The sequence below is a fragment of the Musa acuminata genome, chromosome BXJ2-7 (genome assembly GCF_036884655.1).
Source record: "Musa acuminata AAA Group cultivar baxijiao chromosome BXJ2-7, Cavendish_Baxijiao_AAA, whole genome shotgun sequence".
Lineage (NCBI taxonomy): Eukaryota > Viridiplantae > Streptophyta > Magnoliopsida > Zingiberales > Musaceae > Musa > Musa acuminata.
This window is the reverse complement of record NC_088344.1, coordinates 29,301,338-29,318,677: the sequence shown is the minus strand read 5'-3', so window position 1 is coordinate 29,318,677 and position 17,340 is coordinate 29,301,338. Positions and strand designations below refer to the sequence as shown.

Sequence of the window (17,340 nt, the reverse complement as noted above, 5' to 3'; positions counted from 1 at the left end):
TACATAAGAGTCCCTTCAAAATCGTGCATTCCACTTTATATTCTCAATTGCAATAATCCTCTCACCCTTTCTCCTCCATTGAGAAGAAGTAGTCCACGAGCTAAGGACAAATAACTATGTTAGATCATATAGTCCACCTCCAACATAGCTTGCTTCTCTTATCATCACACCTTTACAATCATGACTTCCGTTGTCACTACAATTAGTATCATCATCCTTCACCAAAAGAATACTTCCTAATATACCGTTGTTTCATTCAATATTTTGTTCTATCATTTCTTACGGATCCAAATCCCTTGTACTTGCATCTGCTACCCTCATCTACATTAACAACATATGGTCAAGAATAATAAGTTGCACTTCCTTCTCTCGAGCATTCGACAGGGACTTCTCACTCCTCCGTCGTCTTCTTTTCTTGTGTTGACTCGTCCCTTTTGCTACTCTCTCTCTCTATCCATCAACTTGGATACATTTCTTATGCGTATCGAATGTTGAGCGAGAGCATATCCCCATCACTATCCCTCCATTATTGCATTACTTAACTCTCCACTGCTCTTTGTATCAAACCGGACGACCAAAAGCATGGGTTGCCTGCCTCATCGGTTGCCACCTCCCCCTGGCTCCCACGTGTGGCTCTGTGAGATCCAGGGAACGTTCCATGGCCTCGTTCCCTGCAAAACACTCGCAACCCCAACCCCGCCATCGCTGTACTGCACTGCTCCTTGATGAAGCGTTCCGGTCACCGGTGACTCTCCAAACAGAGTTATATATACCCTGTAATTACGCCATCCCTGTCACCACCCGTCGCTTTCTGCCCGTTCGCGGTCCTGCTGGGCCCCTCTCTCGGGTTGGGGGATGGGCCACGGTGGGGTCGCGTGGAAATCACGTGCGCGCACCCCTTGATGCCCCGACAGTATACCGCCACGCCACCTACACGTGGCGCGCATCCTCGCCCGCCCTTGCTGTTGTCGTTGTCGCCCGCGTCCGTGTCGCTGTCACGACTGCTTCCCTTCTTACCCTCCTCCCTCCCATGGAGGCAGGCGCTTGCGCCTGATTCCAATTACTAGGATGTATTGGCTCAGGTAACTTTACTGAGATTCCTCAACAGTTACTACGTGTTGGTTTCTATGATGCCTTTGTTTCCCTCGGGGTTTCCCGGGTGTATATAAGGCGCTTGAGGCCTTCTTCTTCTTCGAACGCTCAGGTATAGCTCCTCCTAGGACCCCTTGTTCTGTTGATACCTGCTGAGCTTCTCGGTCTGCTCACAGACTTGATAGATACGTCTGATCATGGGATCCGCGGTGGAGAGCTGGTGGGTCGTGTCACTCTCTCTAGCCGCCAAATGTGGTGAGCTCTCCGCAGACCCCTCCCGCCTTCTTTCTCTCGCTTTCGTCGTCGTGGTTTGCTGGCTGGCGACTGGTTTGCTCCACTGGGTCTCCCCCGGCGGCCCCGCTTGGGGAAGGTACTGGTGGAGCCGGCGGCGGCCCTGGGGTCTCGGCGGTGCCATCCCCGGGCCCAGCGGACTCCCCGTGGTAGGGAGCATGGGCCTCATGTCCGGCCTCGCGCACCGGAAGCTCGCCGCCGCCGCGGACGCCATCCCCGGCGCCCGGCGGCTCATGGCGCTAAGCCTGGGTGACACCCGGGTGGTCGTCACCTGCGACCCGGACGTGGCCAGGGACATCCTCAACAGCTCCGACTTCGCCGAGCGGCCAGCCAAGGAGTCGGCCTACGGTCTCATGTTCCACCGCGCCATCGGCTTCGCCCCCTACGGCGCGTACTGGCGCAACCTGCGGAGGATTGCGGCCACCCACCTCTTCTCCCCCAAGCAGATATTCGCCTTCGGCCGCCACCGCGCTGAGATCGCCGCGCAGATGGTGCGCGCCCTCGACGGTCTCGCATCCGAGCCCGTGCAGGTCCGCAGGATCGTGAAGCAAGCGTCCCTGAACCACGTCATGTGGTTCGTCTTCGGAAAGCAGTACGACCTCGAGCGAGAGACCGATGAGTTGAAGGAGCTGAGAAGCTTAGTAGAAGAAGGTTACGAGCTCCTGGGGAAGCTCAACTGGTCGGACCACCTGCCGGTGATCGCTGGCTTGGACCTGCAGCGAGTGCGGTCGGGCTGCTCGGGGCTTGTCCGCCGAGTCGACCGGTTCGTGGGCCGCATCATCGAGGAGCACCGAGTCGAGCGCGGGCGGGACGCGAAGGCCGCCCCCGGGGACTTCGTCGACGTTCTGTTGTCGCTGCAGGGTTCCGATAGGTTATCCGACTCCGACATGGTCGCCGTTCTCTGGGTAAGCTTACCCCTCCCAAAAGAATTATAAGCAGAATTTATTTTTTAAAGGGGTTTTATTTTTTTATTTTGAAACTATTACAATATAGATATCGAGTGATATATGTTTTAATAGGTTTTTTTTTATGTCGTTTATATTTGCGTAGGAGATGATATTTCGGGGTACGGACACGGTGGCGGTGCTAATAGAGTGGGTGCTAGCGAGGCTGGTGATCCATAGGGAAGTGCAAACTAGGGTGCAGGCGGAGCTGGACGCGTTGGTGGGGAGGGACCGGGCGGTGACGGCATCCGAGGCCACTGGGGCGCTGCCGTACCTTCAGGCGGTGATCAAGGAGACGCTGCGGGTGCACCCTCCGGGCCCGCTTCTCTCGTGGGCTCGCATGTCCACATCGGACGCGAGCGTGGGCGGGGGCACTGTCGTGCCCGCGGGGACCACCGTGATGGTCAACATGTGGGCCATCGCACGCGACCCGACGGCGTGGCCCGACCCTCTCCGGTTTGACCCGGTCCGGTTCCTGGCCCCGGGCGGGCGCGCGGCCGAGTTCCCGGTAATGGGCTCGGACCTGCGGCTGGCGCCGTTCGGCTCCGGCAGGCGGAGCTGTCCGGGGAAGGGGCTGGCCATGGCCACGGTCGAGTTGTGGGTGGCGGCGCTGGCGCACGAGTTCGAGTGGCGGACACCGTCCGACGCTGACGTCGACCTCTCAGAGGTGCTGCGGCTCTCCTGCGAGATGGCGGCGCCACTTACCGTGACGCTCCGGCGGCGGCGGCGGCGGCGGGGGCGGGAGATGGCCTGACGAGTCACATGCAGAGCTCTCACCTGCAATGGACACAGTGGGGCGAATACAGCGGCTTCTGTAGAGTGGCTTCCTTTTCTTTAAGGGTTATTTTATGCTGGTTGGTTGTTATATATATATATATATATATATATATATATATATATATATATATATATATAATCTGTCTTTGCTTCTGTTTCTTTTTCCTTCTTCCCTTATATATATATATATATATATATATATATATGAACGGAGGCTCGTGTAACCTGAGGAAGTACTGTATTGTAAATAAATATATAAAACATAAATGCCGTGAAGCTCGAGTCACTAAAATCACCCTCTTATAATAATAACAGTGAAATAATACAATGGATGCGAAGCAAGATTTGCTGAGGAAGTAATGTCATTTGATATAGGTAGAATAAGGCAAACATCATCATCATTATCATCTCTTCTCTACTGTAACCCAGTGGTCTGATAAGATGCAAGGCATGTATGATGTGGACTAATAATCGGTCGTTTCTCCTCACAGTCATCCCCTCCGACAAGCTCATATAATAGAGCGTACCAGTCGAACAGTGGAGGAGGCACCACCGTCGGGAGGAAGACAGTCCAAAGGATACACGTCTTCTTTTCAGGACGCCAGAAATCTTGCTATATTTTACTGTGCACAGAGAAAGCTCCGAGAAGGGAGATGAGGCAACGCCTTCTATTGGCACACGAAGTGATTAATGGACTCATTATAATGTGCAGATACAAAAGAAAACAAACGTTTTCCCATCAACCAACCTACACTGTTACAGAAACAAAACGTTTCCAATCTGCTTCAAGTCTATGTGATTGATACAACAAGAACGAGATGAAAAGGAAATGTAGACTTTCCCGTATCTTATTGTGCAAAAGCATGACAGGGACAAATCACTTTTGTCAGATACTTAATGTTTCTGTGGTCATTGTAAACAAGAAATACTGAAAAATTGAGATAGTTGCTTACCATAGCCATCCAAGTAATGAGACAGGTTTAGTTCTCCACAAAAATCTTGGTGTATTCATCCCAGGTAATGTAATGTACATGCTGAGGTGTCCATTTGACAGATTGATGGATTTTGACTTGCCTGAATCAGTCAGTATACCATATGACGTCGATGTGGAGCCCGATTGAAAAGAATAATGAAATGGTGGAACATGTTATTGTTAGATGACCCACCCAGACAAGAGACTGAAAAGAATGGATGAATAAAGGATGATGATGAAAAATATTGTCTAATGTGAGATGACGATGATTTAGAGGATAAATACATCATTTCCTTTATACAACAAATACCAATTAAACCATGCTCAATGGTGTTGATTCTTTTATCCCAATGCATTTTACGTAAGAGGAAAGTTGAACCATTTGCCTGACAATAAAAAAAAAAAAAAAAAGGGCATTGTTAATTGGAATATAAACTATATAAACAGACTAGTGAGTGTGAAAGGTAATTAAGAATGTCACAATAAGTATTAATGGAATTTATGACATAAATGAGGTCATCCATGAAGAAGTATCTCGTCATTCCAATGATTAATACTATAAACCCCAAGCACATCTCATGTACATGAGAGAAAGGATATATAATGCATTTGCATTATATATATTGCATGTTGATGTATGTTTAAATACAAAAAAAACACACACACACACACAAACAAGCAAATCTTTGAAGATGAGTAAATTTCATATTAATTGTTAACTTCAATTATAGCGATTACGAAAAAATCACGGATTTAGCAAGTTTACAATCTCACTACAATCACAAAACCCTAGTGCCATGCATCATCTTAAGATCAACATGCCCTTAATCACCAGTCAAGATTAGTAGTGCTTAACGTAGTGATTGTATAGTAAACTCTGGAGACCTAAATGTAGAGAGTGATTGGAAGCTTACATGACAAGTCCTGAGGGGTTGATTCCATTCTTTGTGGTCGATAAGCAATGATTCCCATATCACAGTTTTGAGCCTTGTACAAGTCATTGTCCTAAGGGAATCATAACGGGCAGTACAATAGCTTTGAATCTTAGGAGCCTGAGCCTTGTCCTGGTGTCTGCTGGAGATACCCAAGTCTGTGACCAACCAAATCATGTCCCTGACACATCAAACTAATCATCTCAGTCTTCCCTTCTTGTAACAACAGCCCATTTGCTTGATTGATAAAAGCAGAAAATGGTGATGATGATGATGCAAGCTGCAGCATCAAAAAGTGTACGACTTCAACGTGAGCAGGTATTGTTTTGTGCAGAGAAGACTTTCTAATGCCCTCAGGCAACAGTCACTGTTCCTGAAATCTATTCTAGCTCAGGCACACAACATCGCCCACAGAAAGCTTTAGTCAAGGACTAATCTAGATGAGGTGGTGGGGCCTTGAGGCATATGGTGGTCTTGTTGCATTGACTATTCTGCAGCATATTAACATATTGCTGTTGTCACTAAGCATCAGCCTTCAACTCCTCCAACTCAGGAACACACAGCAATCGGATAGAAGAAGAGTTTTAATAGGATGACACTGATTCGAGGATCGATCAAGATTGATGAAGACCTCCTCCTTGTCACCCAAGCCATGAATCAGGTCAAGCCTTATAAGACCTCATCCCCCAGCCAGGATAAGGCACCATGATCAGGTCCCTCCTTAGCACAAGATTTGCTGCAAATTTCTGTGTGTGTCTTGAACTGTTGCATGGATGCTTCATGTTCCTTTCAGTGAGCTGTTAGATCCCTGTGTCACATCTTATCATCATCTGCCAGTAACTCCAACACTTCTCAGTTAGATACTGTCAAGCAAGCCCACTTGCACAATAATGGTGAAACAAGTGATCTGTCAATTTACATAAAGTATCCTGAGTTTGATCTTGCAGGAGGATGGTGCGATGGATGTCGATTTGGGAGAAGGCCAAGATGCCGGCGGCTCCAACGTGGACCAGTTGAGCAGCTGAATGAGCAGTGAATCTGCCCTGATGGTGGACCAGTTGTGATGGTGCAATCTTAGCTGCTTATCTCTAAGTTAATGTAATCCAAAGTGACTTTTTGTTCTCGTGCCAAACACAATGAGCAGGTCAGTCCACTTGCTGAAAGCCAAAGGAGGTATCCATGGTATACTGAGAGGACATTGAAGCTGCATACTGGTTTAGAAACAAATGCCACCATAAGAAGACAGGCATGTTGTGCAGGTTAGAGCCATTAGAAAGGCAGTGTACAACATAAAGCTTAACTGTATAAAACATCATGCATCATATAACATAAAGCAAGTGGGATTATGATTAGTGCTTTATGCTGCACATCCTGCTTGTAGGTGGATTAAACTTTTAAGCCGGACCCACAAAACAGACTAAGCCTCGAAACTCCATGCCATAAATCAGAGTATGCTGACTCTGTTATACTTCACAAGAGAAGAGAAGAAATCAAGCAGGAATAAACTAGTTCAGTTCAGGACCAGAAGACTCGAGTTCAAAAATGGGGACTTGCTGCTGTGGTGGCAGGAGGGCTTGGGGGTTATTGTGGAGTGTGAGTGGATCCTAGGATGATGAACAATAAAGAAGGATATGAAGACTTTTTGCCTATGAAGTGTGGGGGAGTTGATCAAGTTACATTCAGGCAGCATCATATGCAATTGTAAAGGTGTTAGGATGGTGAGAGGATAGAAAACAAATCCTGGCAAGATGCTGTAGAAGATTTAAGGTTGGCCACAGTGTTTTGAGAGGTGTAAGGCTCGCTTAGGATGTGACTTGCAGAGACACTACAACATCTTCTCTCCAAAAGCAAACAACTGACCATCCTCAGTAAAATGATTTGTAGGATGTTGATGTTGAGCAAATCCACATAACCACACACATTCAACTTTGAGGGATGAATGGCTGCAACATCTTGTTGCATGTTGGAGAGGGATATCATGAAGGCGTGGCATGGAGGTGTTGGATGAAAGCCAGTCTCCTTAGCAGAGTTGCCCAATGGCAAGTGTATACTTAAATATCTAATAACACTTGGGACTATTATGGACAGTCTGCGACAGGCCACACAAATGTGGTACCAGCACAGGTTTATAAGCCTGCAATATCCTTGATATCATGAGAGAGTTCAAATAGTATCCTGATATCAAGTCTATTACCACCTAGTGTTCCAAGTGGAAGATCACCTTCATTGAACATTACCTAAAATTTTAAGTACCAGACCATCCAAAAACACTATAGCATATACACCAAGCACAGGAAAACAATAATTTTAATGGAAATATATATTTTTATTCAGTTTATAGTAGTAACAAAACAAGATGAACTGTGATGTGTATCTCATTTTTTTATTGGCTTGATGAACAACCAAAATATATTCAGACTAGTTATACCTGAATTTTGGATTTTAAACAGTTTGGATCTCAGACATAAAAAAGTAGGTTGATTTTAACTTGAAGTCTCAATGATTGCTCCTGAGGTGATATGATTGAGCTCTGACAACCAGATTCTAACATGTTCTTGATTCATGTCCACACCAGTAGTCTTAATCATGAAACCAGGCATGGTTAAGTTTATCTAATCTTACCACATGGATATCCAACTTTTAAATTGACACAATCAGGCATGATTACTTGATATGATCCATCATGCTTAAGCCTTGGTATTCCTCCAAGGCAATCCTACCTGACCTGATTATATATATTAGACATGACCTTAGCCGACCCTAGATGCCTCTAGATTCATGACCCAAGTGTATCTTCCACTTGCCCATGTATCCGGGAGAATGCGATTTAAGCCAACACTTATAATATTTAGGTGCAGGATTTCAATTTCTGGATATGAAATAAGTGTAAAGAAAAATCGCTTAATAAGTGTCAAGACCATATGATGTTGCATCAATTTTGCAGCACAAACTACAGCATTTTCCATTGTTTAAGCTACTCAGTTCAATCTATCTGCATGAAAATAGAACCCCCTCTCTATTAATTAGTTTATTTTCCATGGCATCAAACAGGTGTGTGGTGTTACAGCAATGGTAGTACAGTCAAAATTTTCATTCCTACCATTGCTACAGACAACATGAGAGTGTTCATGTCAGGTGTAAGTAATTAGAGCAGGAATGGAGGAAACCTACCAAGGTCAGAAGCTATGAAGTTTGATCCACAAGTCACTGTGGCAGGGAACTTAGAACAGCAGCAAGCAATCAAATCTTCCGATGCAGAGCCATCGCCAGATCATGGGTGTCATCCAACAACCTCCAAACATCAGGAGTCCCGGCCAGGTCATTGCACTTCCACAAAATCTCATACATGCTGCCATACCTCTCGATGTTCACCTTCAACCACCACAAAACACAGGCAGCGATGGCATAAAGCAGCAAATCATCAGATGGTGGAGCCCCCTAGCAGACTTCATTATAGATGCCCATATTGCTGTTTGGTCTGCCCACACCACCTCCCACAGACACATTGTCTGCTTCAACATAAGCTCCCTTCGGAATAAGATTGGCACCATTCTGTATAAAAGAAGCAATCCTCTGTTTGCAGCCTTTTCAAATGCTGGTAAAGGTGCAAGTCCTTACACTTGATGATCTTTGAAACTGTGTTCAGCTGTCTCCAGATTCCAATTTCGTCGAGCCTGAAATTGTGCTGGGCCTTCCTCGTGAAACCCATAAAACACCAGAATGCTTCATGATCTTCCTCCATCACCAGAAGAACAGACGATAGGAGGTCACTCATACCTTGGCAATAGCATATATATGGATCTGTGGCTCATAGACAGCATATGATTCGAGAATTGCAACCTGGTGAGCAGCATGGTAAATCATGCAAGTGTCTAAGTGGTCATAATCTCTCAAACCAACAGAAAATGCAGGCTGGAGTGCCATCTCCCTACCAAAAGCAACTGGATTTGGAGAGTAAACAGCCCATTCCGCATTGGCTCAGATAGCATCTAAATAGATTATATGCTGACATGTTGTGAAGTCCTCCAATTCCAAAAAATCCATTTAAATTGAAGAAATATTGGCTAATTGTGGTCAGGTTCCACACACCTCTCCCTGACAGATGATACCAGCATGCTTCCAGGCTCAGCTTCATCTGAGGACTCAGAAGTAGAAGATTATGCTCTTAGTGTATAATTATCAACACAAGTGACCCCATTCTTATCCTCTTCTTCCTCCAAATTACACAAGTTGAAGGCATAGTATCCTTCATGAAATGATTTATCTATTATGCAGATAAATGGACTCCCTTCAGCATTGCAGAAAAGGGCCCAGAACTAACATCATCTTCAGAGTAAAATTTGGATCCCTCATTGAAACAGGAGCTGAGAGTACTACAGTCCTCATCAATAACCTTCTGCCCGTCTCCCTTATGACAGTGGAACAGAAGTTGATGGCATTTTCTACTTAAAACTTTCTTACTGTCTCCTAAAAAAACGGAAACCATGAGGATGCTATGATTTGTGAATTCACTTGCCAAACCAGTTGGGACTAAAGCAGATTGTATAATCAAATTGCAACATATTTCAGTTATAACCATATTCTACCGAGTCACCTTGAAGCAGCAACAGATGCAAGATAAGTGATATCATGCACACTTTGATCGTTCTGAGCTAGAAAACGTTCTCAAGTGTGCAACCCAAAAATAGTATATTTAACCAACCAGACAATTTGAAGAAACTCATTTCCCATTACCTTTTCTGGAATCTGGTGGTGGTTCATTCAACGTAAGGACTGTTCAAATCATAACCACATAAAGAACAACAATTTTAATTCGATAAGTTGTTAATAAATCTATTGCAGTGTGAACTGGCTCAGTTGCAAGTCTGCGATTGATTGCAGAATACACAATTTCATATTCTAAAACAGTAAAACTCTGATATAGTTGATATATTTGAAATTTCTTTAGTAGCAATGCTATTTACACAAACCACAATAGATGCATCTAACAGGAAATTCCATATTCTGGCACCAAACCAATCTAGCACTGGATCAACATCTACAAGATTCTAGGTCTGTAACAGGATAGTATGGGAATCCAGACCACTAGGTCTGTGGGAGAAATACAAGTTTCTAAGATATGGAACTGTGCTGGGACAAGATAGTTTGCTAAGTTCAGCATGGTAATTTCAACCTTAGCGACCTAGTATGCTCCCCATGCATCAAGGAAATCCAGAATGAACTATTACCATTTATCTTCCAAATGCCGACCTTGGAGTCCTAAGATGGTTCAACTGACTGTAATGACATCATATAGTGCCTCCAACCATGCCTTCCCTATGGCCCTTAATTCCATGGCAGTGGAGTGCTATGCATGCATACAATCAAGCTCCATCTGGAACCTAAAACAAATAATATGCTTATTCGTGGATCAGCTCACTAATAGCAGGTACTCAAGGAAGATAACCACCAAGCACATGTCCGTCAAATAGGAGGAACCTCTTTGTGGGTATATCTTAAAGTTCAATGCCGACGACATGTATATCAAATAGAAGGACCAGGTTTTCCTATTTAGATGCTCCTTTTGACTTCCTGTTATTGAGCTTTTCTGCTGATCACTGTTGAACAGGTTAGGAGCAGCCATCAACCAAGTACATGCTAATGAAAAGAAAGATCATATGCAACATAAATGCAGCATAGAAGTGTGAACATTATTGCTCTTATTAGTGTCATCACTATGCTTCACGAATTAGAACATTTTCAATTATTATCAGTGCAGTGATTTCAATAGGCGCTTGGGCGCTCGCCTAGGCGCTCGGGCGAGGCGAAGCGAGGCCTGAGTGCCTCGCTTCACTTCCAGGCGGCACGCTTCAAAGAGGCGCCACTTGGGCGCTTGCCCGACGCCTGGGCTCGGGCGAGCGCCTGGGTTAAACCAGGCGATCGAACCAGCGTTTTAGGTATGGTTCGATCTCCGGTGCTTTAGTTGGTTCAATCGAACCAACTAAAGCACCGATATCAGCTGCCGCTGCCCAACCCTAACCCTACTCGCGTTCACGGTACCGCTGCTACTGCTCACTGTCGCTGTCACTCGCCGCTCCTACTCCCGCTACCGCTGCTCACTCCCGCTCCTGCTCCCGCTGCTCGTCGTTGCCACTGTCGCCGCTCTCGCTGCCGCTACTCACTTTTACCGTTGTCGTTGCACCCTCGGTCTTCCCTTACACTCCTCTTCCTTCTCCTCTTTCGAAAGTATACTGTTAACAGTATACTAGTAACAATAATGTATTTGTATTTATTAGATTAATAATATATTATTTTGATTTTAATACTGTTAATTTTTATTTATTTGAAATTATTATTGGGTTTCAGGATAAATGGCAAGTGTACAGAGCAACTCAATAGAGTCTCCATGGTATCAAAAAAAGATCCTGCATGGAAGTATAATTATATGAAAGATCCGAAAGATCCTAATGCAGTGACTTGCATATTCTGCGATAAGACTACTAGATGTGGTATTTTTCGTGCAAAAACAACATCTAGTAGGAAATTTGAAGAATGCGGCAACTTGCAAAAAGTGTCCACTTGAGGTAAAAGAAGAGTTGCTGAGTTATATGAATGAAAAGAAGACACAAAAGAATGAATCTTACGAGAATTTACCAGAAGACAATGTTGAATATCTCAGGGATGAAGAAGAAGATTATTCTATGAGTATTAACCTAAGTGGGAAAAAAGTATACGACAAAAAAGGAAAAGAAGTTATGAGTACTAAGAAGGGTAAAAAAGGACCAATGGATCTATATATGTTTCAAGGATCCCAAAAGCAACAAGGGCAAGCAGGAGGCTCAAAATTTAGACAAGCAAATATAAGTGATGCTTGTGATAAAGAAATAAGAGGAAGAACAATTCAGCACATTGCTCGCTTCTTCTAGCAGGCTGGTCTTCCCCTTAGTACAACTCGTTTAGACAGTTTTAAGGATATGATTGAAGCTATTGGAAGATATGTGCGAGATTAAAACCTCCAAGTTATCATGAGATGCGAGTTCTATTGTTGCAAAAAGAGTTGAATTATACAAATAACTTACTAAAGGGTCATAAAGAATTATGGGCAACACATGGTTGCTCTATTATATCAGATGTTTGGACTGATAGGAGGCGTAGGAGTATAATTAATTTTATGATTAATTATTCTTTAGGGACTATGTTTGTGAAGTCAATAGATGCTTCATCTTTTGTAAAATCTGGAGACAAGATATATGATTTACTTGAACTTCATGGAAGAAATAAAAGAACAAAATATCGTTCAAATCATAACCGACAATGGAAGCAACTATGTATTAGCTGGTAATATTCATCTTTTAAATTTTTTAATTATTTTATCTTCAATTAAATGAGTTAAACTCTTAAGTCTTATCATTTTTGTTATCCTTTGTCTTAAGTAAATTGCTTGAAACAAAAAGACAACACTTATATTGGACTTCATGTGCAACACATTATATTGATTTAATGTTGGAAAATATTAGAAAGATCTTAGACATCAAGAAAACCCTAGAAAGGGCAATTTTTGTTGTTGGATTTCTTTATAATCATATCGGGGCTTTGAATATGATGAGAGAATTTACAGGGAACAAAGAATTAGTGAGATATGGTGTCACCCGATTTGCTACTTCATTCTTGACATTACAGAGCATGCATCGTCATAATCTGATAAATATGTTTACCTTAACGCCAAGAAGCAAATGGACAAAAGAAGCAAAAGGCAAGAGGGCTCCTGATATCATCTTAATGTCATCCTTTTGAAATTATGTAGTTTATACATTAAAGGTAATGGGTCTTCTTGTTCGAGTCCTTCGGTTGGTGGATAATAAAAATAAGCCTGCAATGGGATTAATTTATGAGGCTATGGATAGAGCAAACGAGACGATTAAAAGGTCTTTTAATGAAAATAAAGAAAAATATGAGAAAATTTTTACAATCATTAACGAAAGATGGAATTGTCAACTTCATCGTCCCTTACATGTAGCAGGATATTATTTGAACCCTAAATTCTTTTATAAGATTAAATCTGTTGGGTTTGATGCAGAAGTTTTGGATGGGTTATATCAGTGCGTTGCAAGATTAGTTCCTAGTCTTGAGGTTCAAGATAAGATTATTCGTGAATTATCTTTATATAAAAATGCCGAAGGTCTTTTTAGAATTCCAATGGTCGTTCGATCTAGGACAACTACGTCTCCAGGTATTAATAATTTGATATAATTAATTTCATATATATTATGTTACTATGTTATTGCTAATAATAACATAAATTTTGCAACTGAATGGTGGAGTCTATTTAGAAATTTCACCTCGAACTTACAGCAATTTGCTATCAAAGTACTTAGTTTGACATGTAGTGCTTCGGATTGTGAGTGAAACTGGAGTGTCTTTGAGCATGTAAGGATCACTAAATATTTTTATTTTAATTTATTTATTTATTTAGATAGATGTATTAATATAATTTTAAATTATATGACATGACATATTCACTCGAAGAGAAGAAATCGGTTGGAACATCAACGATTGCACGATCTTATTTACATAAAGTATAATCAAGCTTTGAAGGCTCGTCATGATTTGCAAAATAGAATTGATTCAATCTCATTGCAAGATATTTATCATTCAAATAAGTGGTTGGTAGGAGAAATGGGTGCTAACTTGCAAGATGCTGAAGACAAGCTTGTATTTGAAGATAATAAATTGACATAGGGAGATGTGACAAGAGCTTCAGGTGCTGTAGAATTACAAACATATACAAGACAGATGACAAAGAAAAATATGAGTGCAAAAGCATCAAGCTCGGCTCTTGCTATTGTTGAAGACATAGAGAATGAAACATATTTTGATGAAGAGGAAGGAGTCGAAGGACAAAAGGAAGAGGACGAATTCAATGAAGATGATTTGTGTGAAAATGATGATAATATTGATTATGATGAATGACTTTGATGTAAAATTTTATTGTTTTAAATTTTGAAACTTTTTATTAATGTGACATTGTGATTTTGTATCTTAGATTTTCTTAATTTAATAGCATATTTTTATTTAAAATTTTAAATAATTATATTTATTAATTATATTTTATATTTTTATATTTTAGCGCCTCGCTTCGCTCGGGCGAGCGCCTAATGCCTCGAGTGTTTTTGGACCTTGACGCCTTTTAACGCCTAGCGCTTTTTAAATCACTGTATCAGTGCACATACATGATGGAATATCAGAAGATACAAATTTATGATATCCAAAGAATAAGATGAACATTTTTTTTACCTAAATTAAATAAAATCAGCTCAATAGTATAAGTAGGAGGCAACTCAGAATTTGAAGGATTCAAAATCTTACGCTCCAAGGAGAAAAGGCCAAACTTCAGCACTGATGCTTGGGTCAACTCCCTAAAGCATTAGGGCATGTAAATTTAGACTTCTCATGTCATTAAAAGGATCAAGATTTGGTAGAATATGTTAGGCATAGTGTGTAAACATAGCACTTACTTATATTCGAGCTTTTTTTCTTTAATTTTTTACCACTCCATCATATAACCTCCCATCCGGAGATAATAAATTATGCCATTGTCGACAAAAAAGTGCATACTTTCTTTTCCTTATGGACCATGGAATCTTACCTTATCTCTGCATTATTTCAGTCATGGCATAAAAAATTCCACATAGACAAAAGACCAAATTAAAAACCGAAAGAATTGAATGAAAGAGACAAAGCAGGTTGTCGGTATGGGACTATGTATTACCAAAAGCCTTTCATATATTCAAAATTTTTAAAAGCTGAATTCTACAATAAACTGTCCTACTACCAGGACTATGTATTACCAAACCTTTTATATATTATTGCAGTCTCATTTATATGAGAAGGTCCTTATCTCTAGCTCAAATCACTAAATCTCATAAACTCTATAATTTCCAAGTTAGACCATGTAATGGCTAAACTCAATCACCGCACCTTGACATGCAACTAAAAAATCTTCTCCTGATGGGGATCACCAGGCCTTAAGTATCATGAAGTGAAGCGAGAGGGGTCATGATTAGCACAACATATGTTCTCTAGTTTACCTCAATTTAACAGACTCTAGATCCAAAGATTTTAGAAGCAACCCAACAATCCCACAGACACTCAGGTTATATGAAGAATTGTCTACAATACCGAAAGTGAGAATGAAGCAGCAAGTTGAAAACACAATTGCCAACCGATAGACTCGATTAAAAAAGAAACTATGAGAAACAATATTACAGAGACAAGGTGATTGAATCGTGCAACTCATAAATTTCTTCACCTTTTGCTTCTACTAAATCAAATTTAAAGAAAACACACATAAAAGGTGTCCTTTGACTGATTTTCTTCTGTTGCTGGTAAGAATGTGATGTGGAGTGCAGAACAAGAAAGAAAAGTTTCAAGTAAACTTTGCAAGAAACTTAAGATACAATACTTTCTTTTATCAGTTTATGTATAAGAAAAAGCAAAATCGAAGAATACGTGAACTCACCAATGGTCATCGGCGAAGGCAACAACAAGAAGTAGCACAAGTGGATCAAGAACAATGAGGAGGGATGTTAGAAATCAAATGATTTGAAGTCTGAACCAAACTTTGATCATTGAATATCAATCCGGCTGTAGGCCAAACTGCGTCTTGCAGTGCGACGACTCATTTACAAACTGTCAAACTTGTACCTTGACCTTGGCTACTAAATCCATCTCAAATCAATATTTTTTTGACTCATTCAGATAAAATTTTGTCTGCTTGGCTCTAATATCGTGTTAAAGATCGAACGATAGGAAGTTAGAGTCAAACTCGTTAAGGTTAACCTACGTCAGATTGGACACTGATTCAGCCCAAGTTCTTAGATCGTGGGTCGAACCAAATATATGTAACCGGACCCTTTCCAACAAGGGAGGGGAGGACGCAGGCGGAACCGACGGAGACGACGTTGATCGCCTCAAAGCTTTCATCTATTTCTTCTTCCCTTCTCGTTGCTTTCCTCTCCGAGATCCAAAATGGCTGATGAAACCAAAGTAGGGTTTCTTCATTCGAATTATTATGTCTTGCCTATTTCTTTTCTAGACGCGGAGAAGACGAAGTCGCCACTCCGACAATCCGCAGCCCGCCGCCAATCGATCGCTTCGCCGCCGCCAGCCAGCCAGCCAGCATCCGATCACGTTCTCAGGCTCTCAAGTGGCGGGCGAACAAGAGAGGGACCGCGGACGACGAAGCAAGAATGGAAAAAGGATCGGCGTGTACGACTGCGAGCCGTACGCGTATGTTCTTTTAAATTATTTCTTTGAATTTCCCAAAGACACCCTAACAAATTTATTATTCCGAAATATTGTCCCCACCGTTCGTTTCCCAAAACAAAAATAAAAACTCAGAAAAAGCCCTCCAAAAATATTTTAATTAACGAAATACCCTTGTAGATTTCCATATTTGTCCATATACCCCTCAAAGTAAAGACAAGCAATGTTGCCGGAACAAATTTTATGAAGCGAAAAAGACCAAAATGTCCTCTTCTCCAGCAGTTCCGCCATCATCTTGCACATCGATCACCAACATGTAGGTTGCGTCCAATAGAACGTGAGTTCGTATGTTCCACAGTGACCAAAGGATCCTGCACGCTTTTATTAGACTGGAACTGCAAGTACTTTTTGAGTGATTCAAGAGAGTACCAAAGTGTGAGCTTGATGAGAAACTGTTCTTGTGTTTGATAGATAATCCCGAACATACAGCTAACTATTATTATTCTACAATTTTGGTCTATTATTCTACATTTGAGATGATAAATTTTGAAGGTTCCATCTCAAATGAACTCTGGTAATGTAGAAAGAGACCTATTAAATCCTATGGTTTGTCTTTGGCTAAAAAATCCCCATTGTTTGTAGGATGCAGAAATTGATTGAAACAAAGGCACACAACACCAATAATACTCCAAAAACAAAGACTTTTGAGGTTGTGCCTTCTCCGCAAAGGAAGACATGAGAAGGCAACGATTGAGTTTGCATAAATAAGAGATGGTCAACGTACTAGCATTAGGCAGGAAGTAACTTTGTTCAGCTGGACACCGTAGGAAACAGCTTGAGACGTCGTCCACCGGTGGCCACCAAAGAGTCGTATCAATCTCAGAATCGGCGGCTATCATATCAGCAAAAGAGGAACGAGAATCACAGGTGGAAAGACACATGACAGTTGCAAAGCAAGCTCGGGGGAAGAGGAACGAAGGATGATGTATACCATTGTAATTTTCTGGACTGACAATTATCACATCATCATCTGCTTCAGAGGCTTCAAGTTGATGATGCAGTTGATGAATGCAGGCACCCACTAATG

The 17,340-nt window shown here is 42.0% G+C and overlaps 1 protein-coding gene and 1 pseudogene across 1 annotated transcript; one reads left to right on the top strand and one right to left on the bottom strand.

The window, feature by feature from the left end:
- Positions 1-1,209: 1,209 nt before the first annotated feature.
- On the top strand, positions 1,210-3,183 carry LOC103973370 (cytochrome P450 78A6-like). Its single transcript, XM_009387919.3, has 2 exons — positions 1,210-2,288; positions 2,434-3,183. The coding sequence occupies exons 1-2, from the start codon at positions 1,290-1,292 to the stop codon at positions 3,079-3,081; spliced, it is 1,647 nt and encodes a 548-aa protein (XP_009386194.2). The 5' UTR covers positions 1,210-1,289; the 3' UTR covers positions 3,082-3,183.
- A 305-nt stretch (positions 3,184-3,488) lies between these two features.
- Positions 3,489-16,257, bottom strand: LOC103973352 (rab GTPase-activating protein 22-like; annotated as a pseudogene).
- Between the last annotated feature and the right edge of the window lie 1,083 nt (positions 16,258-17,340).

What these genes read in the sequence shown, in the direction of transcription:
- LOC103973370 (XM_009387919.3), top strand. Translation starts at nt 1,290, where the DNA reads ATGGGATCCGCGGTGGAGAGCTGGTGGGTCGTGTCACTCTCTCTAGCC. An exon ending in ACATGGTCGCCGTTCTCTGG is followed by an intron (nt 2,289 to 2,433) that starts GTAAGCTTACCC and finishes ATATTTGCGTAG; the next exon opens with GAGATGATATTTCGGGGTAC.